Source organism: Patagioenas fasciata, chromosome 2 (genome assembly GCF_037038585.1).
Source record: "Patagioenas fasciata isolate bPatFas1 chromosome 2, bPatFas1.hap1, whole genome shotgun sequence".
In the NCBI taxonomy this organism is placed as follows: Eukaryota; Metazoa; Chordata; class Aves; order Columbiformes; family Columbidae; genus Patagioenas; species Patagioenas fasciata.
In genome coordinates, this window is record NC_092521.1 from 88,246,241 (window position 1) to 88,268,313 (window position 22,073).

A 22,073-nucleotide genomic window follows, 5' to 3' on the forward strand; every position below is an offset into this window, starting at 1 on the left:
GCAAGCCTCTGAAACTGGCAAGCAGCTGAAGAAATCTGGGTTTTGCTCAGCAATACTGCTGACCCAAATCAGGTAGGAAGTTGGAGAGCTGTGGGCACAGAATCGGTGTGAGAGGAGAGGGAATGGCTCATGTTTGAAGATGGAAAAGCAGCAGCAGAGTGCAGAGGCCATCCTAGCTGGATACCAGGGCACTGTGCTTGCAGGGGCTGCTTCACATGAGGAAATGTCAGTCAAAGCTCAGTCCTCTTGATGAAGGCAAATAAAGCCCCGAATCCACAGAAACATTGTAATTCTGCATCAGGAAAGGCTAAGGACCTCAAAAGCAAGTGATTTGAATAAACTTGGGGTCCAAAGTGCAAAGAACAAGTGGTGAGCAAGGCAGGACACATTGTAGTTGGCACTCCCATAGGTACTTTGGGTCTGCAATACTGAAATGAGAAAAAAATGTGCTTTGCTCAGTGAAATGATGACAGATGACTTGGATACTCTCCAGAAACAACTACTGTGAGCAAGAAGGTGTCATCTTAAGGTAGTTATCCCTTGACATGTCCCTTTGCATAATCAATTTTCACAAAACTAAGATTATCACTAATGAACAATCCCCATTGAGGCCTCAGGTTCATGTTCAGAAGTGACATGGGAAAAAGACTGCGGAAATCCCCGACCTTGTTCTTCCAGATTTTTTTCTTTTAAAGGAAAGAGGCCCATGCAACTCTATCTTCTCTGAAATGTCTGTCTGAATATTCATCTGAGCAAGAAAGTAATTTTAGCATCCATGACACACAGCTTCTGCTGCCATCCGATTGCTCAACAGCACCAAGAATAAATATTTCCTTAAGCCTGAGGACAGGAATCTGAATGCTGCTGGTTCCCCCTTCAGAAGCACCTGTGTGTGTTTTTTCAAGGTCTGAGTAACACAGTGGTGCTTTGTAGCTCTGAGTCACTGAAGATCTCCGACCCTACAAGCACATTCTTGCTTAGCGTCCTTTTCAAGAAATGGAGAGGGGGGTGGGAAAAGGGAGCTAAAAAGGCTGTTTGCAGCTCGACGCCAAAGCACAGTGCTCCTGCAGACCTTGACATGAGTGTGCCTGTTTCTCCAAATACGTCAATGATGCTGCTCGTGTGCTTAAAGGCAAGCAGGTGTGGGTGTGTTTTGCTGAACCGGATCCACCAAGCCAAGAGGAGGGCGGTTTTGTCTTTTTTCCCCTGCGTTCTTCACCTGTGAGACAGACTTGTTCTGACATAATGTTAATCGGAAAGGGTTGTCAGGCATTGTGGAACAGGCTGCCGAGGGAAGTGATGTAGGTGTTTTAAAGGCGCTTAGACGAGGTCCTTAGGGACATGGTTTAGTGCCAGAGTTAGGTTAGGTTATGGTTAGACTCAATGATCCTGCGGTTCTCTTCCAACTAAAACGATTCTGTGATTCTAATCAACTGGGAAAGCTGACTGTTTTTTTAGGAACTTGTGCAAACTCATGTGCTTTACACACTTCTTCAGTGACAAAATATATTTACACAGGATGGCTAGAGCTCTTTGAAGCACTTATTGGCATGTGGTGGTGGTATTTAACAAACAGCTTCACCAATAGCGAGACCGCTAACGGAATGATCAGGCTGCTTTTTGTCTTATTTAGTTGACACCTTCACATTCATAGAGGCCCCTTCTCTCTCTCGATAAGAGCTCAGTGATATTCAGACCACTCTGAAACCACAGGCCAGTGCCTGATGAGAGGAAGGATGTTCCAGGGGTTACGGGGCGAACTTGAGACTTGTTCTGGTTTTCTGTCACCTCCATAAAGCCCGCTGGCCTCCAGGCGTGAGTTCCTCATCTGTGAAATAAATTGCACTTCCCCGTCTCGGACACAGTGGCGGGAATGTGCTGGTGGTGGCCAAGCGTCAGGTCGTGGTGCTGCCAGCAGCTCCCGTACTTCTCAGCCCTTAGGGGTCAAACAAGGGATAACCTGATTTCAGTGGAGCTCTGTTAGCAAAAGGGCCCAAGTTCCCTGCATCAGCTACCACCCTAAGAAAACCCCAGGTTGCTTTTGCTTTCCCTTCCTGTCCTTTCTCTCCCTAGTTTTCATGCTCGGCAGACCCACCCAGTCCATACCAGCCCCAAATCCCTCATCTTGGCAGGGAGGCTGAGCTCACACAGGGGTTTGCACGTGGATGCTGAGAGCCTTGTGTTTGTGTGGTTGAGTGTAAATCAAAGGAGGGAGTATCGCAGCTCTGCGAATGCATCGGCTTGCATGAAAGGGGGAAGAATCTGGGCACAGAAGAGACTACTTACTGATATATAGATTCATGCAGCATACCATAACGATAGCCCTCTTTATACGGTAAAGCAGGGAGATATGAAACAATTTCCAAAAGATAGCGAAGCCATTCGCCTGCTCCCCTAGCCTTAGCACCAGGGGATTGCTGCTTGTCCTCAGGCTGAGCTGTGATTCTCGGAAATTATTCCGGATCCTGTAGCTCAATGGTTTTTAGCAGATTTGCGTATCCTTCCTTAAAATGGATGACTTTGCCCTTGTTTGACACTTCAGTAATTTTTGTAGTCTTTTCTTCTAAAGAGGAACTATCAAACTGGGGCAAACGAGGAAGAAGAGGACATAATGTTACAAAACGCAAGTGGCTGGACCTATTGTTGGTCTCATCGCTTTTGTTGCCTTCCTGGATGGCCACGCACAGGGGATCAGTTGCTCAGGCCCTTCTCTTTGCTGGTCCATCCTGCAATGTCGCCTATAAGGTGTTTATAACCTGCAAAAGTACCAGACTTGAGGTACTTACTCTGTTCCAGACACAGCTAGTGCAGTTTTGATAAACACAAATTATGTACCAACCCATGACTCAAACTCCAAGTCAAAAGGTGGTGTTTTAAATAAAATTTCAACATTTTTGGTTGTCTTTAAGTTACAAGACCCTTCCCAGCATTAGAAGAGGACAAGGCGCTTAGAGAAAAATATTTTCTACTTAAAGAGATTTTTATTGCTGAAACTTGAAAAGGATGAAAGAGGAGAAGTAAAGACTTGGAGGAAATGAGGGGAGGACACTAAGTAGAGGAATGGAAACCAATATCAGCAGACACAGGACTGTCATATGCCATTAGATGGCAAAAGCTCCCTTTAACCAGCAGCAGAAGCTTATTGCAGCTTTCTCCAAGTAAATGAGAGTTTAACAACCGTATCCAATAATGAAGGATTCTTTGCTACGAGCTAGATTTTGAATCATCCATTGCAAGATCAACACCTCGTTGAGTTGAGTTTGCCTGGAGGACCACTGACAGGAGACAGAGGAGACTCATGCAACAGTTTCAGGTGGTTTGTGTTGATTTACTCTAGATTTTTGGTTTTATTTTTTGGTTTTTTTGAGAAGCAAAAAGCTGTTGGCTTAGTTGTACCACCCCTCTCTGGATAGCTGCCTCAGTTCCGTAAGACCGTATCTGCAGGACACAGTGGGAGCCACAAAAAGCCGCAAAATTAAAGTCCAGTATTTCATGGGGCTAGCCACAAATAGTGCGTAATCCAGTGGGAAGCTGGGCACTTCTTTTTCAAGAATATAAATCATTCACCTTACTTGTTTGCTTAATGCTATACATTAAAACTGTCAGTTGCCCCGATCTTGGTCTGAGGTTATACCTGTGGAAGAGACTACAGAAGTATCTCTATGCCACCTTTTTTTTTTAATCGTTACAATTGTTTTAAAGTCATAGATTTCAAATAATAGAGTACTGTAATAAAAGGTTATATAGCAGGCCAAAAGTTCATGACAAATTGAAAGATTGTGTCATTTATTTATCACCTGGCTGTATTACAAGTCCATGTGTGTACAGCATCAAGTACATATTCTTAGTGTGTCTACAAAGCACCTTTGAGGTCATAAATTTTGGGTAATTTTTACTGCTTAGCTATCTAAAATGCTATACAGATGAAAAGTTTTCCTCTTCTCAGCCAGCACCATGACTGGGTAGGTCTGAAGCTCTCCAGGTACGCTGGTTCTCATGTCTTCTCTCTCCTTCTCCACTCTAGTTGTCACTACAAATCACTCCACCGTGTGAAAGTGAACAACACTATGAATACTCTGGACGGTGCTGCACAAAGTGTGAGCCAGGTATGGGAGCATGGGGCTGCACCAGCTTCACAACTGAAAAGCTCATTAGAAACAACTCTGTGGGTCAGCAAGGAAGCTTGTCCTTGTGACTCTGCTAGTCTATTGGCACATACATTCACAGGTGCGTGATTTCAGGCTTACAAGTGCCTTCTAGTGCAGGACTGGTCCTGCTGGCCTCAGCAAAAAGCACTGCAGCCATTTTGTTGGGATTGCACTTAACCGCTGCAGGAGGCAGAAAGCAGCTTGATTCTCGTACACACAGATAGGACTGTTCCCAGGCCGTAAGCTTCATGGATGTTTCAGTGCCACACTAAATGGGGGCAAACCTGAGGACCTAAAAATGTGGCAGGAAGAAATTATTGTCCACAGTAATGTTAGCCCAACCTGTTATTTTCCTTAAGCTCCTCAGACAGCTGGTGTGCTGCTTGCAGATGACCTACTTGTCCTTCTCTCATTCACAGGAAAGTATTTGTCTGCTAGATGCACTGGTACTTCTGATAGCGTGTGCCAGCCTTGTGGCCCAAATGAGTATATGGATGTCTGGAATGAAGAAGATAAATGCTTACTACATAAAATATGTGATCAAGGTGAGCTGTTCATACTCAAGAACCTTTTAATCCGAATTAGTGAAGCATGAAGATGGGAAGGTGGATCTAGAGAAATTGCTTTGTTCAGGGACACAACACTGGAGGCTGGGCTTCCAGAAGAGCCTGGCAGAGAGGGAGGTCTCCAGGCAGCAGAGGTTCTGTGCCACGCTGAGCACCACGACCATAGTCTCCATGCTGCTGGTAATGATTATCTTCACTGGGGACATTCACTCCTGTGAGTTGGATCGTAAAGGTTGTCCTTTTGCCCAGCATGCTGTGCATTCACTTCCCCTAACACATTTGTGTCAGCTTTGCAAAAGCTCTTTTTATTTTCTACAGCAGCTACAAGGAAAAGTATTGCTCGGGAGCGGAGTCAGTGAGGAGCCCCATGCTGATCAAGGGTCTTCCGTGCTTCTTGAAAGATAACATTTCCTCTAACATGAATAGTTTTGCATCTGGCATTCAAGTAAAGCAAATAGGTAGAACAGGAGATTCATAAACTTGAGGCTTATTATAGAGAGATTTTTTGATCCCATCTGCTTTCTCTTTTAGGGAAAGCTTTGAGAGAAGTGAACCCAGGGAACAGCACGTTCCAGCGGCAGTGCGCTTGTACAATGGGCTACCACTGGGATGAAGACTGCGACTGCTGCCAGCGAAATACCATATGCGCTCCAGGATTTGGAGTTGAGCATCCTGGTAAGATACAGAAGGGGGATGTATGAAGTGAAATGTCCAGCTCAGGCCTATGGGGTGAGTCCAGCATCATGTGGATTGTGACATTAGAAAGGATACTTTAGACTCTCAGATGACTGACAACAGAAGATGGTGTGTCTGAGTTATCATTACTACTGCAGATAACCCTTCTGGACTATTTGCATTTTGAAGGCTTCTGCCTGTGGTTTAAATCAAGTGACTGTTGCAGTGTATCACATGGACATGGCAATAGCCACAAGGTGTTCAGTGCATTCCTAACATTTCCTGAGGTGTCTGGCTGTGAGTCACTAGGACATACGTTGCTCCAGTACTCAGAGAAGTGTTCCATTGGGGATTGTTGCTGAGCTTGGATTTGAAATCAGTTTTTTGTCCAGTGGGTTTGCTTTGTCATTTTATAATGTTATAAGCAAGCTAAAGTGATAAACACTTTTAAAGTAGTGCAAACATTCTTTGTTTTAGATTACTTGTAATGCAAAGATTTATTACAGACATTTCATTTAGTCCTAAGTCTAATCGAAAACAAAATGCAGATGTTTTATGGGTGGAAAATAGTGTTGTAATGAACACTGGGAACAGCTGCACCAAGCATTGAGAACCCCAGAAAAGCAGCACATAATAGAGTAATGCAGGATGGAATGCTACATGGCCCTGGAGCACAGCAGTGCTGTTTGTTCTCCAGTCTAACAAATCCTGATACAGCGTTTTGTTTACTGTAGCTTCATAGAAGTGACAATACCAGTTAACGTCACTGCCTGTGGCATAGCACTGACACGAGGAAGTTAATGGAAGGGGAAGGATATAATAGCTGAGTGTTATTTTACAGTAACTGCAAATGGCTCTTGGTCATTTCTCGTTGCGATCATGTAGATAAGTGCTCAGGTGAGACTAGCATACTTTTTTTCTGCTTACATGTGACTGCCATTGTTGCTCTAATGTAATATAAGATCCTTCTCTCTTCGGGGAAGCTTTTTGAGAGTGGGGTGGTAGTGAGGTGGGAGTATGGGAACCATAGTAATCCCCCCTTACCTGAAAGGAACTCACAGAAACTCAGCTATGAAGTTTTTCTTCCTTTATTACACACAGTGCAACAAGACAAGGACACAATGTGTGCACCATGTCCCAGGGGCTACTTCTCAAAGGTCGCTTCATCCACCGACAAGTGTAAATCCTGGACAAAGTAAGTCCCCTGTGTCTTGCAAAAGGACTATGCTAGCCACAAGGCAGGGAGAAGCCTGGGCAAAAACATTTTTTGGCAGGGTGTTTCAGGCTGTCTGCAGAATGCACAGAGCATCTCTGTTGGCTGTGCAGTGAGAGCGGCATTCTCACACTGGAGCTTGGATTCTCCTTGGCGGGGAGCAAGAGAGAGCAGTAACAGCAGAACTGCTGAGCTAACACAGCTGAAAATAAAGAAATTGTCTGGGCTTCTTAAGGGTGGAGAAACACGGGACAGATGTATGTTACAACAGAAGGTACTACTCTGCATAAGGGTGGGAGCTACAACAAGCTCCCTCTTTGAAAATGTAGCTGCTTTGTCTTTCTTTTTCAGCTGTACAGCTCTAGGAATGGAAGAAATAGTGCCTGGGACTGACAAGTCAGATGCAGTTTGTGCATACCAGAAAGTGCCTGAGCCATCGGAAGACGGTCTGTATCCTCATACAGATTATCTGCTAGAAGGTAGCAGGGAGAGGGAGGGATGTGTTTGCTGGAGGTTTTGGCTGGCCTAACTGCATTCCCATTGTGAGTGACTCTAGGGGGAGCAGCTGTAGACCAGGACAACGCTCTTGGAAAATCCCACCTTTAAAGATTACTTTAAGCCTGGCAGCATGTCCACAGCTAAGCAGAGCTTTACACCTCCCACTGATACTGCATGGCCAGCAGTACTGCTGTTATATCCACGACCTCCATAACATTTACAGGTCTTTAAGTTTTTCAGACTGCTGATTTCCACGCACACATTATGTGTATAAAGGCCAGCAGCTTCCCTCCGTGCTTCTTTTATAGCAGTGGATTCAGTCTCAGCTGAGCAGAGCTCTACCTTTTTGCTCCCTGCCCATTTCCCTTTCCAGTGTGGATATGGTACCAGGGAGGCTGCTTGTCTGGCATGCAGTGATCCTTCATAACCTGAGATAGAGGACAAATTCTACTAGCTGAAATCTATACTCTCCATGAGATGTATGTCCCCCATACCCTGAGGCAGAGCAAGCATGGCCCATGGGCTGCTGGCAGCTTGCACAGCGATTTTCAGAGGAGCATGACTGGATTAACACCTCTCTGAGACAAGACGACCCTGATTTTTATGAAGAAGGCTCAGTACCTTCAGTAAAGCTGCTTGTCACAGAACTACATGAATGCTAGAGCTGTTGTCCTTATTATAGAAACTGAAAATCAAATAGAAAGGGGGAAAAAAAAACACCTCTCCTGTGGAAAAGCAGGTAAAATGAGCAAGGATTGTCATGCTGCTGAGTACAAGCTGCACATTAATGGTACTATCTTTGTTGCAACCTGCAGGAACAAACAGGATCTTATACGTGTTGATTGTCATCTTGTTTTTTGTGGCACTAATTGGCATTGTCATCTTCATCATATACTACAAGAATAAGGGAAAAAAGCTGACAGGTACGTGATAGCTAATGATATTCATGAATGTGACAACTGCATGGCTCTCTGTGTGCTCTGATTTCCCAGGCAACCACCAGGTTAGGAAACTCAGGAGTTATTTTGGAAATTCTGTGCTACCCCTGTGGATATCCTTGAACTAGTGCAAAGCCAGGCTCTGAATTCCTCTCGGCATGCAGCGTATTCCTTTTATGCACAGTGCATATCGCTTGGTGTCCTCCTGCAGCCCTGACCATGGGGTGGCCACCCTGGGGGTGGACACAGCCACTGTGTGGGTGAAGGAGGGCTGGTCCTGGGGGCTTCCACAGCAGCACAGCTGCTCTGCAACATAGGCACAGAAGGAGGGAAGTGGGGAAAGTCTTTATGGGGCTTTCACCACCTCCTGTCTCCTTCCTCCACTTTCCCTCCTCCCTCTATCTGTACAGGTTAAAATATGAATTTCAAGGCAAAGGCCTGATGGGTATTTGAAAATGTGGTGGAGGCAATGTTTTTAGCTGAAGGCCAAAGTTCTGATGAGGTATGGAAGAAATACTAGAAGGAAACAGAATAAGCAGTAAAAGTAGAAAAATATAAAAATCCTAGCAAAGGCATACTGGATAACAGTGAGGTACTGAATATATTATTAACACAATGGAAATACCTTCAGCAGTTATTCAACTCTGTGTTAAGCCCTGGATCTCCTTAAGGCCATACCTGTGTTGTTCTGTTTCGTTTTTATTTTCTCCCTCTAAACATGGAAAGCTTTTCGTAGTTTAGTTTTTCCATATCTCCTTTCCCAAGCCCTACCAATTTGTGAAATGTTTTGGGAGCAGTAGAAGGAAAGACAGCAGCCCTCTCTTGTAAAGTATGTTTCAGCCTGTGTTTTAGAAATATGCTGCCTCTGCCACACTAAACACAAGTTATGCTAAATCTGGAATTCCTGGGGTGGGCTGGAGGAAATGGTGACTCTCCTTGCAAACCAAATACTTACGATGCAAGGCAGGTTGGGAAGGAGTGCTTTTTATTTGACATTTCTATTGCCCTGCTGCTCTGCAGTGACAGTCCTTCATTGCCTTTGCGTGGAAATCCTGCTAACCGTAGCCCCAGGGACTTGCAGGCTCAGGAAGAAGCTCTGCCTGCTTGTGGGGGGACTGATGGTAAATGTGCAGACTTGATATCAGATGAACAGAGTTGTTGCTGGGAACTGGCAGTGGTTACGTAGCTGATCTATCTTAGACACACAAAAACAGCATAAGGTTCAAACATGCATGAGAAATGAGCGCTACAAAATCTCCTGAAACCATAAACAGAAAACCAGAAGAATTGCTAACTCTACTAAGGGGCAGTCTTTACCATAAAGCATTGTTGGACTGACAGCTTTTCCTTGGGAGATACTCTGATTAAGTGACTTTTCCCTTTAAGTACACCCTGGTTAAGTGGAATACGCTGCATCTAAGCCTGTCATCCCATGGTTTCAGTGACTTACCCTCTTCTCTCTGGGCTCCTCGCTCCTGCCCGAGAACAGCCTTCGGACCATCCATGTGACTCCTCTTGAAATAGACCGTACGGGTGCAAGCGTGTCGGTGTTGGGCCAGTCATAGCTTGGTGCAACATATGACCAGGAAAGAAACCCCATTTGATGTGGAACACAGCTTAACCCTGGTCTATTTTAGGAGCTTGGAAACATTTGTTCCACAGAAATATATGCCTGTTCCAGTTACAATGAGTCCTCTGCTAGACCGATGCTGGGACACTTGAACAGTCAGTAAAAACAGTCTCGCTGGTTTTTATTTAATATGATATTGTGGATTGTGAATGACTGTGGGTCATGTGGGTGTTTAGGTCTGTGGCTGACTTACAGCCACTCTTTTTGTTTTCTCTACAGCAGATCTACAGAACTGGGCTAACGAAGTGTGCAGCCAAATAAAACGAACACAGGTAAAGGCAAAGACACTAGCATTTTCTCTTTATTTTATGTTTTCCTCATGGCATTGCTGACATGACTGCATGTGAATGTTTGGCTAGAAAACAAGTTTTGAGTTCCTCAAAAAATGCTCACAGCTTTGGCTTTTTCAGTCTGTTTTTCTGTAAATGTGAGGCGTATTAAATCACTGTTCTCAAGTAACTTCTGAACCTGCTTTCTGGTTTCAGCCAGTTTTAACAGTGGTAAAAATCTCTGTGATTATTAAATATTTATGAAAAGTTAAATATGAATGTACCGCTTGCTCAACACCAGAACACTGCCTAGGAGGGAGCCTTTCTAAATCCTAAGAGCAGAAAAAGCTTCAGTTGAGTTTGCACCTTTTTACATACCACAGTGTTCACAGCAGAGAAACCTGGATTTGGGGCAATGCCAAGAATGCCAGGCATGCAAGGTATTAAGCACAGAGCCATCAGCTAAAGAAACTGACTGTGAGACCCCTTAATTCTAGTGCTCGTAGAAATCCTTTTTGTCAATTTGGGTGTGAAAAAAAGTAAGACCTTCCAAGAAGTTTCGCTCTGGAAGAATGCCAGATCCCAAACTTGAAACACTCAGATGGGAGCACAGGTTCAAGTTCACATGTACTGCCTGCTTCACACCATGAATGTGGACTGAGGTGTCCCAGGTGCATGTTCTCCTCACCCCCCCATCTAGGAACATTGTCTAGCTTAGCTGTTGAAAGACTCAAATTCCATTACTACAAAGAAACCACACCAAACAAACCCACCTTTTTGAGCAGGCAGTTCTTTTGTCTCCAAAGTGTTCATGCAAGCTCCTGAGTTGGCAGCTGCTCAGATCCTCTGAGACAGAGGAGTGAATCAACAGCAATTAGTGGCTGGCAGCATTTACACTCTATCCTTTACCCTGGAAGACCTGAACAGATGCTAGAAATGGACGTTCCCAAATACCTGAAGGGAACCTTTGAAGTATTTCCCAAACTGTGGTTTTTTTTTTTGAAACTGCAACTAAAAATATAGCTTTACTTTGGCAAGTACTGACAGCAGGACATCATAGGCCTTTGCATTTGTCATCCGAACGTTTTCCAGGTTAAAGCAACCTTGCCCGTGTGACTTCTTTTTTGCTTGGGCCCTCTGAATCAACCCAGTTTCTCTCTTCATTCATTACACAAAATCACAGAATCATAGAAGGTTAGGGATTGGAAGGGACCTCAAGACATCATCTAGTCTAATCCCCCTGCCAGAGCAGGAACACCTAGATGAGGTTACACAGGAATGTGTCCAGGCGGGTTTTGAGTGTCTCCAGAGTAGGAGACTCCACAACCTCCCTGAGCAGTCTGTTCCAGTGCTCTGGCACCCTCACTGAGAAGAAGTTTCTTCTCAAATTTAAGTGAAACCTCTTGTGTTCCAGTTTGAACCCATTACCCCTTGTCCTACCGTTGGTTGTCACCAAGAAGAGCTTGGCTCCATCCTTGTGACACTCACCCTTTATATATTTATAAACATTAAAAAGGTCACCCTTCAGTCTCCTCTTTTCCAAGCTAAAGAGACCCAGCTCCCTCAGCCTTTCCTCATAAGGGAGATGCTCCACTCCCTTAATCATCTTTGTTGCCCTGTGCTGGACTCTCTCCAGCAGTTCCCTGTCCTTCTTGAACTGAGGGGCCCAGAACTGGACACAGTATTCCAGATGTGGTCTCACCAGGGCGGAGTAGAGGGGAAGGAGAACCTCTCTTGACCTACTAACCACCCCCCTTCCAATACACCCCAGGATGCCATTGGCCTTCCTGGCCACAAGGGCACAGTGCTGGCTCATGGTCATCCTGCTGTCCACCAGGACCCCCAGGTCCCTTTCCTCTATGCTGCTCTATAATAGGTCAGCATTACTGATAATAACGATTTTGCTCCTGGTAAGGTCTTCACAAATCAACAGCCCTTCAGACATATAGATGATTCAGGGGGTTCCCAAACCTTGTAAGCAGTTAGGAAGGTCTTACTGATGGTCCATAAGAAACAGGAGAATCTAGTGACTCTTCTAGATTTATTAACTCTTCAGTGTCTTCTTAGGAACTAGGAATAGTCGTCTCCCAAAATTGAATGTTATTGCCCTCCAGGCCACCAGATTTTTTTCTGAACACTGGCTGAGCCCAGCATCACTGATCACAGTTTTACAGCAGAACAGAATTACACTTCAAGACTCAAATGTAGTGGTGCTGCTCAACCTCAGCAGCTCCACGCTGACGAAGAACTAAGATCTGCCTATTCCTTCTTCATCTAGAAAATAACCTACTGCTGACCTATTCATAAAACTCATTTTTATTTTGAATTTCTTTCAGGAGCCCTCCAGAGACGTTACCGTGAACATCGGAAATGCTGCTGTCCCCCAGACCTCTGAAGACATGTGTCTCCTGGGCCCCACGGGCCCTCCTGCCCCTGGAAGCTCGTGCTGCACCGGTGGTCACGCTCCTTGCAGGAACGGGAGCCCCAGCACGGCGCCGTGTGAGGCGGGAGGGAACCTCCCAGAGCTTTCTGTGGTAGCCGAGACTGCTGATGACGACCATTTCCCACCAGTTCCCACAGAAGATGAATACATGGATAAAGATCTCAACACCACTGATTATTTATCTTTACTGAGTCGAACTGCCAGTAAAGCCATATCATCATTTTCTGAACCGATGGAGGCAGGGGAGAATGACAGCTTAAATCAGTACTTTTCTGGGATTGGGAGCACAGAGGACGTATCAGTCTCTCAAGGCTTTCACCCTTCCTCTGACACAGGTGGGGCACACACTGCCACGGACAAACTTCTTCAGAAATCTTGCCAACAGGGCCACAGTTGCCTGAAGGAAACAGGCAACAAAGACACAGATCGTTTTGCAACGAACTATGACTCAGAAAAGATCTGTGTGAGGTGTGGCATTTCATACAGGGAATATCCCAAAAAGTGGAGCAAACCCTGTTGTGCTGCAGCTGATGGTGCCTCCACCTCCCCAGGAACTGGACCCAGTGCACAGTGCACTTGTGGCTTGAATTTTCTCTCTGCTGGTCAGAGCAATCTAGCAAGTGATCACAGTGTGGAAGATGCATCTTCAGATAGTACAAACATGAAGTATCAGAACACAAACAGAAGCACTTCAGGGACAAACAGAAGCACTTCAGGGACAAACAGCAGCACTTCAGACCTCCCTCCAGCATCTGGTAAGCCCATTAGGCTTGAACCATACATGGTTGTATAGGATTATTCTCTGCGCTGGCACAGTTTTATTCAGTCTGATTTAGGAGAAGGGGAGAAGAATTAAATGATGCCTTTTCACTTAACTGCCCTGAAGCTAATCTGAGAAACAAAGCTGAAATACTAAGGCCGTTTGGTTTGTAGTCATTTCTGCGAATAGTATGAGGACTGTGAGGGACCACTGTTCTGCCCTGATCTAACCAGCAACGTAGAACAAGTCTTCTGGCTGTCACAACAAAGGCCAGGCGATTCTGTTACTGAAGTATTTTGGTGATAGCAGGTGTGTGTATTGAAGAAAACTTAGAAGGAGGAGAGTATAGGGACCCAGAGGCTGAGTCAAGAAAGGATGCATGATGCTCAGCCAGACAATTTTCCATTCAACAGTCTCCACACACATTTTTCCCGTTAGGTTTAACTCCAGTTATATTTTATGTGGCAGTCAGTGAGCTGGAGCGCTAACCTGGTATCCATGACTTGTTTAAGAGATTATGTTAAATTTTCTGCTTTTAGTTCTCTTTAATTTGCTAGAATACAAGCGTTCACCTAAAATAATTTCATACAGACACCATTTCACCATTCACAAATTCTCTGTCCCCTAAACAACTCTGAAACACGGTCACCAATTTACTAATTGAGTAAATATACCAAAATTGTCAAATGAAAGCAGGGGAAAAAATCACTGAAGCAAAACTAGCAGAAGGGAAGTTATGAACCTTTTCTGGATGAAACCTTCTTCCCTTAGACTTTTTTTTTTTATAAAAGTCTGCAATCTGCCTGTCATGTGTTAATTAGTCATTTTAGATTTTAATCTCTTAAAGTCAGATTCTCTATTTTTATTCATGTGGATGCACTGCCAAGTGTAATGAGACCTTAGTTTTGACTGGGACATCTAAGTATTACTGTAATACGCACAGCAGTCGTAAGCAGTTACCCTTCTTTAAAACCATGTCATGCCTTGAAGTTTCTTATGGACACATTCTTGTTAGTCTGCCAAAGCCCAAAAGCAACCCTTCTGAAGGCCTTCCCCTCTCAATGTGTATGCCATGTGGGAATCTGAAAGCATGCAGTGTTCATCTTTCTAAGAGCAGATACTCTTTCTGCTGCTTCAGTTTCCTGAAATCCTGACACAGTTTCACTGCCTGTCTGTACAAAATTCAGCAGTAGTGAAGAGGATGCAGCTTATCTTTTTGTTGTTGTTGGAAGGTGACTCTGACATAAAACTGGAAGTCAAGTCATATTGGGCACTGCAGAAGTACTGCTTTTCTTTCTAAATCTGACACAAAGAGGAAAAGAAAACAACACGGCAAACAGGAGAGCTCGGATTTATGTGACATGCTAGAAGTGCCATCTTAGATCTGCAGCAAAATTCTTTATATGGGATTTTAATTGCATCTGTGCCTCTGGGTATGAACATGCTCTAGTGCCATCTGGTGAAACCTGACCACAGATACAGCATTCCCAATTTGCCTTTTTTTAAGGCAGGACTGCCAGCAGGTACTGACTGAGCTCTGGGCAGCATGAGAATGTGGGTTAGTGAACCTCAAAATGGCAACACGAATTACAAACTCTGTCCCTTCTGTAAAACAGCCTTAGAGGACCAAGGTAAACCTCTGGACAGGTGGCATTCACAGGGGTCACCACCAGAGATGGAGGTAAGCCTTTGAGCACGCTTCCAACCCCCCCCAGCCTGGAGGCAGTCAGGACATGAAGCATCTGTCCTTGACCACCTTTGTGTTGAGATGGCAAACAGCCAGACCAAATCGAACACCAGGGAAGCAACCAGCAGGGAAAAAAAACTCCCACAGAGAAAACTCTTATCGACACCTCATGTTAGTCAACAACACTTGGAAAGCAAGCAATGAGCTATCAACACAGTGGTTTAGCTAAAATAAATAGGATTGTTTGAGGGGAGCTATTAGAGGGATGCTAGAGTGCTGCCCAGATTGGGTTGTGAGCAGGCACAGATCCTAACTCAGCACTGCTGGAGCCCACTGTCCATTGCTGATGTGCAAACCACCTGCGGCTGCCAGAAAAGTGGTGTTTCTCTGTGCTGGGCCATGCTTAGCTGCAATGTAAATAGGAACATCTCAAGTGTTGAGGAATGTAATGAGGAAGGGCACAAAATGTCTAAAAGGTGTCAGATCAATCTGCAAGTAATGATTTAGTGAAGAACACCTGGAAATACATTTCTTAGGAAGAGCATTCATAGGCTAGGAAGATTTTTTTTTCACTTGGTTGCTTCGGTTGATTTAATTTTCGAACTTTAACAAGTTTGCTATAGTGTTGAAAGTATGTTCTCAGTTATTTTCTTTCTGCTCTGAGGGAAATTTATTAATTCCCAGAGCCTGGTCCTGCTGTCACTTGAGTCAGTGACCCAGTCCTTGAATGGCAGAAAGATTGAATTTATGCTGAAAAATCTCTAACCGCAGGCAGGCTGACTGAAACCGTAACTCTATTAGGTTGCTATAATATAGACTCTGTCTTTTCACTGCAGTCGGTGTATATCCAAGTAAATTCATGAGGGCACTAGGTGAGTACTGGAGTGTACCAACGGGGAGGATCAGGACAATATAAGATAATTGTATAAGCTCTGTGTCATTTGGACACTGTGTGACTGTATGGTCTGATGTTAAGTCTTTCAGTATTTATTTGCTAAGCCTGCTACCTAGACCACACAGTAGGAAACAAACAAAACAAAACAAAAACACACACCAAAAAAAAACAAAACAAAAAATTAAAACCAAATGAAAACCAAACAAACAAAAAGGAAAACATAATAAAATCAAACCAAACGAACAAGAAATAAAACACACCACCAAAACAATGTGATGCCTGGGACTCTCTCAAAAAAAAAAGTCTCATAATTAGGAATAATGACCATTTCTTCACAAACTGCAGACAGAGGCAGCTCATGCACCAAGTGGCATGGGGTGTCTGAGGTTGTCATGCTCTCTCTTGCTTCCCGGAGCACAATCAAGAGAGAAAATGTTTCCAAGCCTTCCAGACAGGCTTCCATGGATGACAGGCTTCATCCTGAGGAGGCAGAGGTGGAAATAATGAAAAGGTCCAGTGGAAGGCATTGATTATAAGAGCATTCCCGTGTCACGGGGAAAAAGTAATGGAACAAGAGTAAAGCCACCACAGTGGACTAAGTTCACTGTACTAAGCATCCATCTCATGAGGAGAAAATATTAATCATACGTGTCTTCTTTTCTCCCCCCTCCTTCCCCAGGAAATGTGACTGGAAACAGTAACTCCACCTTTATCTCAAGTGGACAAGTAATGAATTTCAAGGGCGACATCATTGTTGTCTACCTTAGCCAGAACTCCCAGGAGGGGACAGCGGCCTCAGGCCCGAACGAGGAGAACGTGGGCAGCCCAGTGCAGGAGGAAAACCTCAGCCGCTGCGAGACTTTTGCGGGCAACACCCAGCACTACAAGGAGAAGTGTGCCGAGCTGCAGGGCAGCTGCCCACCAGTGGGGAGCGGAGGGCCCCGGTGGCCCCCGGGAACTCTGCCCCAGGAGCGGGGACTGTCCCGCCACGGCCAGGCATCACAGCCCGTGCAGGAGGAGGGGAAGCTGGGACACTTCTCGGAGAAGGTGTTGAACTGAGGCGAGCCCGTGTCCTTGCTGCGGGCCCTGGCGCCGACGGGCAGCTCACGAGGGGGTGCGGGGCTGCCGTGGAGCTGCCGATATCCCGGGTGTTGTGACAGATTCAGAGACTGTTGCTGCCTCTGGGTGTCTCCCGGGAAATTTTACAGCTGGAAAGGACCCTTGTGGTGCACATGCTGGTGGTGGTGCCCTCACTGAGCTGGTTACTGGTGGTGATGCTCTCGCTGAGGAGGTTACCAGTGGGGACAGTCACACGTTGGAAGTCGGGCATACTGCCCCCCTTGCAGAAGGCAGGGCTCCCTTGCCTCCCTCACGAGGTGATGGGCTCCCCCCTAGCCCCCAATCCCTAGCACCTCTCCCAGCAAATGACAAAGGAGAGTTGAGGAGATCCTTTGAGACAGGGACTCTGTGGAGAGCAGTGTTGTGGGGTGCTCCCAGAGAGCGAGTGATATGGTGGAGGTAGGCACTGAAAGGCAACCCTGAGCTCTACCTTGGGGTTTTCTTTTTGCCACTATGTTCCACCTATTTTGCTGGGTCTTGGGCCTCCTCAATGCCTCTGGTGGTGGAAGGAAGGGGTGGCCACATCTGCTGCTAAGCATAGTGCTGCTGTCAACATCTGCCTCTCTGTGGGGACTGGACGGGTGGCATCAGCCCTTCCCATCTTTCCCCAAGGAAGCAGACACTCCAGTCTCAAACCAGCACCAGAGCCAAGATCCTAGAGTGCCCCTTATTATTTTGCAGATATGGATATGTGTAATGTTGCCCCAAGCGAGCATTAACTGGCAAAATACAGCTGGTAAGCCTTAGAAGCATATCGGATTAATCCAGAGGAAAGAGCATTTAGTTTTGGACTCTTGATTCATCTCTTACTTATTGCACCTCACCTGAGGAAGTCATAGCCCCGAAGATGAGAGTGACGTGTGCCTGGCACACTGCTCCATGAATAACCACACTGAAGTTTAAGACACAGCACTGCTAGCAGGTAAAGGAAGGATCTATGATAACCAGCTGCGGACATTTTCTGAGTGATAGGAGAGGGAGGATTACCCAAAAATTGAGAGTTTAGTCAGGGTCAAAGACATGTTCCTTCATCTGCCTGAGCAATTTTGCCATTCCCTCTGATATTTTCGTTAGTAAGCAGAGTTCAACTTAGGTAGCATGAAGCTATTTCCAGAGCTCAGCCTGTCTGAGCTGAAATCAGAGCGTAGCTACTGTCACACTGAAAACTGATGAGCAGCAGCACCAAAGGGTCGGATTTAAATAATAACAGCACTTGTAGTTAGAAGAGAGTCTCAACTTCCCAGTTGGCTTTGGTTCATGTCCTGTATCCTGCAGCCTCCTCCACCAGCCATTGTGGAGAGAGGTGAAGAGACCAGAAACTCAAGGAACTCCCAAGAGAAAAAGATAACATTTGTAATGATTTCCTGATAAGGGGTAATTTTATGACATTCTCCTGCACACGTGAGTGCTGCAGGAGGCTATCTTCAGTCTGAGCCTTCAGAAGGGTCAGTGCTGTGTTTCCTTCCAGACAGCAAAGGGATCTCTTATCTAGTGTGATCTCATCTACCCTGATGGAAGAGATCTCTGGTAAGAAGGGCTCCTCTCTAGGGAGGTTTTTAAAGCTGAGGAGTTCACTGCATAGCTGCTCTGTTTGCAGTAGTACTGCTCTGTGGGTGAAGAGCACCTACAAAGCTGACAAAGTGACCACTGTGTCAATGATGAGCTTCTCATCCGTGAAACAAAAGGATGGGCTTAGCCACCTTCACCTCTCAGAAGAACAATTCTCCATTATTTATATTTCTGGCATACAAAGTTCAGCACAGACATGCAAACCTCTGTCTTGAGTGGCTGGCAAAAACGATGCATGAACTACCCATCTTCCTTTCACCTCGGCATGGCCTTCAGAAAACTAGACCATCCTAGCCTAGACTCAGCCAGGAAGGTGGGTTGTCCCATTCAGTGATAGCCCAAGCTACCTCTGCTTCTTTGAAGGTGTCTAACTGAGGCTCACGCTTATCTGTGGTATTCTTTTGTCGTTCCTGCTGGATCCTTTACAACCTCTTTCTAACCTCTTCTGGCCTAATTCTCTATCCCCTAGCCATTGGTGCAGTAGGGACAAGGAAGCAGAGCCACCATCACCTCCGTGCAAGGTGGTGCAGATATTTTCCCCCTTCATCTTCATTTTTTCAGTCTTGTTATTCTGGAAAAGCAGTCATCCCGGACATCAGCCCCACCGGAAGGCATTCAACCAGCCCCACGTACAGGGCAGGAGGGACTGAATTCTTGTGCTCAGCTCTGGGTAAACTGCCTGTCTGCAGGTCTGTCTCCTCCTCCTTCTCCCTCTGCAGCTTCTTTCTTCCCTTAGTTTGTATCCACCACCAGAGAGCAGGCTCAAAATCCTGATTTCAGATAAGACAATTAGAAGTTTCCTAAGTGTCCTCAGTGACTCAGCAAAGATTGAAACTAGAATCATAAGCAAGCGTGGCTGCTCCCTTATGGCAAACATGATGGGCCAACAGATTCGATTCTTTTTTTTCCTCCAAAGTCTACCCAAAAATGAAGAAACCATATCACACCCATCGGCATGCTGCGTGTTCCCTGGATCTTTGCCTGAATGTTTAGACATGGACCCCAAATCCTCATGATTACTTTTGTCGTCAGTTTGGAGCTAGGGCTGTTTTTTAACATCCGTTTGTACAACAGGGCCCTATGCATTAGGCACTAATGTGAAGGCTTCTGGCTGCTATTGTAATACACACAATTAATGATAATAAAAATCTTAAAGATCTACTTGAGAAAAAGTGAAGATTTTATTCAGATTAGTGGAGAAAATAAAATACATTACTATATGCCTATGCTTATTTTGCCAAAAAAAAAAAAAAGAAAGAAATGTGAATATAAAACCACTCCTGGTTAGGCTTTTGTAATATTTTTTGTATGTATGTTTTAACAAAAAGTGCTTCCCTTCCCCAGTATGTGCCACAATGATGCACATTCATGTACACATGTGGAACTGAACAGGAACTCTCATAGATCTGATGTGAAATGCCTTACTGCTGAGGAGTGGGCGGTAATTCCAACTAATGCATGAAGTTTCCTCCTGCAGAGCATGCATTTTCACAATTCTCTCAGTCTGAGGAGTCACAACATGCATTATCCATGACAAATATCCTGCATGCTCTTGAAACTCAGCCACTTCAGGCCTGAAGGGCAGCAGTAATTCTGCGTGTAACCATGGGAAAATGAGGAGCAATCTTTTGCTTAGGAACACTGGAGCAGCCCTTCTTATCCCCATGAAAAACAATATGGCACTAAAGGTCAATATAGACAGTAACTGCTGTTAATCTGTGTCCTTTGCTACATGTTCATGTAGAGATTGGGAACTGCTCTGCAAGGCTTACAGCGTATGTGGGAGTAGCATCACTAAAACGTTGTAATTTCTACTTGCCCGTTTCAGGTTCCCCTCCTTTTATCATATGGATATCTGAGCAACTACACTCCTGTGTCTACTACAAAACAGAACCCTGGTGAAGAATGGTTTTGTGCTAATCAAGTATTTAATAAAGCTATAGTTTTAACAAATACCTCCATTCAAATGGGGCAATAGTGCCCCATCACCACCACCCTTAAAAGACATCTATAATGACTGGAGAATCCACTTGTGCCAGCACTTCATACTAGACATGGTAAAAAGGCTGCAAATGATTCGTGTGGAAAAGTTATTTCTGGAGTATGTAATATATATTACTAATAGACACTTAATAATAGTCACTGGAAAATCAAAGTGTATTTGACCAGGCTGTCAGGGGTTTCTTGCAAGGAATGCTGAACCACTCCAAACTTTATCAACTAGTTTTTCAAACCTCCTTCCAAATGGCTGTTGCCCTTTTCAGCCTGTCAGGGATATTTGTGACCCGAGAGGCACATGCTTGGGCATGTGGGCACCACGGAGCTCTGCCCGGCAGCATCTGCACTATGAGGATTCCCAATGCCTGCCCGCCACCCCTCCCATGATGCTAAAAGCAAACGATTCACATTCGCCTTGGCTGAGTTGCAGCGTTACCTCTGGAAAAATCAAACTGGGAATCTTGTGGCAGTCACTGCTGAAGCAACAGGAATGCAATCCCAGGTGCTGATAGGAACAAGTTCAATTTCAGACAGAAAGATTTGCATGAATGTGTTTCTTCTCCCTTCCTCTTGCATGGTGCCGTCTTAATTTCCAGAATGAAGAGTGAACTTTTGCTATACAATAAATGATTTCTCCAGAGCCCTGCCAGTTTAGTCTGCTTTTGTGCTGTGGTGTCAGTCACCTCATTGAGTGGGAAGGTTGAAGCAGAACACAAAATACATAAGAACAGCTTCTTTACATGCCAGTTTATTTAACCTGATTACATGGTGAAAGGTACTACTTTACATAAAATCACTGAGTCCACATTAGCAAAATGTTGTAAGGGGCGAATCAAAAAGCAGCATTCCTCCCTGCAAATCCAGAGGAGGAACTGCTGCTGTTTAAGTAGTGTTGCTAATCACACGTTGTCCTTACCAGAAGAGATGGTGCAGGGGAAAATCCTCTCTTCCTTTTTTCCTGTTCTTTTAGGGTTTTTTATACTTTCTTATTTCCTTCCCACTATCGCTGTATATGGGATGGTTTACTTGAGCTGAATATTTGTTATTTCCACTCTTTGTTATGCCTTCAAACCCATTCTGCCCAGCACTGGAGGCTGCACTTCTTTATGGGCAATGTGTAGTTTTTGCAAGTACACTCAGGGGCCTCTGCTGTCATCCAGTGTTTGTACCCTACAGGGTTCTCAGGAAGATCGCATAACATTAAGGAACCGTGTTGCGGTATATGAACATGTCAGAGTGTCTGATCGGGTGTGTTTTAACTCCGCTTTTTCTTCTTTTGGCTAGCTGGCTTATGGTTTCTTTGTTTTAGCTGAGGATTACCACAGCCCTTCTGGCTCATTCCTTAGCCTGCCTGACCACTTGATCGATCCTCGGGCATTGCGCTGTCTTTAACTTGCATCAAAGCTGATGGGCCTGTCACATCATGTTTCTATTGGCAGTCTCAGATTTCCATGCATTATATGCAGATCATCATATACGAAATTACGCCTGATTTTGACTTCCCAGGAAACTGTTAGAAAGGTTCCACAGGAGGGCAAAGGAGCTCAGAAGCATTGAGAACCACTTGTACAAGTTGGACATGTACAAGCCAATTGGACTTGGCAGAATGTATCTGAGGCTGCCAAAGAGTTGGCCAACATCACTGCAAAGCCACACTTCAACATC

General features: G+C 45.0%; 1 protein-coding gene across 2 annotated transcripts in view; it reads left to right on the top strand.

Moving 5' to 3' along the window:
• The window catches only part of TNFRSF11A (TNF receptor superfamily member 11a), a 30,081-nt gene extending 9,075 nt beyond the window's left edge, over positions 1-21,006 (top strand). The window contains exons 2-10 of one of the 2 annotated variants that reach the window (XM_065833044.2): positions 4,025-4,106; positions 4,568-4,693; positions 5,246-5,389; positions 6,491-6,584; positions 6,954-7,048; positions 7,916-8,023; positions 9,888-9,940; positions 12,274-13,135; positions 16,402-21,006. In XM_065833044.2, coding sequence (XP_065689116.1) covers positions 4,025-4,106; positions 4,568-4,693; positions 5,246-5,389; positions 6,491-6,584; positions 6,954-7,048; positions 7,916-8,023; positions 9,888-9,940; positions 12,274-13,135; positions 16,402-16,781 — 1,944 coding nt within the window. In that variant the 3' untranslated portion in view covers positions 16,782-21,006. The remainder of the gene's footprint in view (positions 1-4,024; positions 4,107-4,567; positions 4,694-5,245; positions 5,390-6,490; positions 6,585-6,953; positions 7,049-7,915; positions 8,024-9,887; positions 9,941-12,273; positions 13,136-16,401) is intronic. The other variant, XM_065833045.2, reaches the window with a different exon arrangement.
• The last annotated feature ends 1,067 nt before the right edge of the window (positions 21,007-22,073 follow it).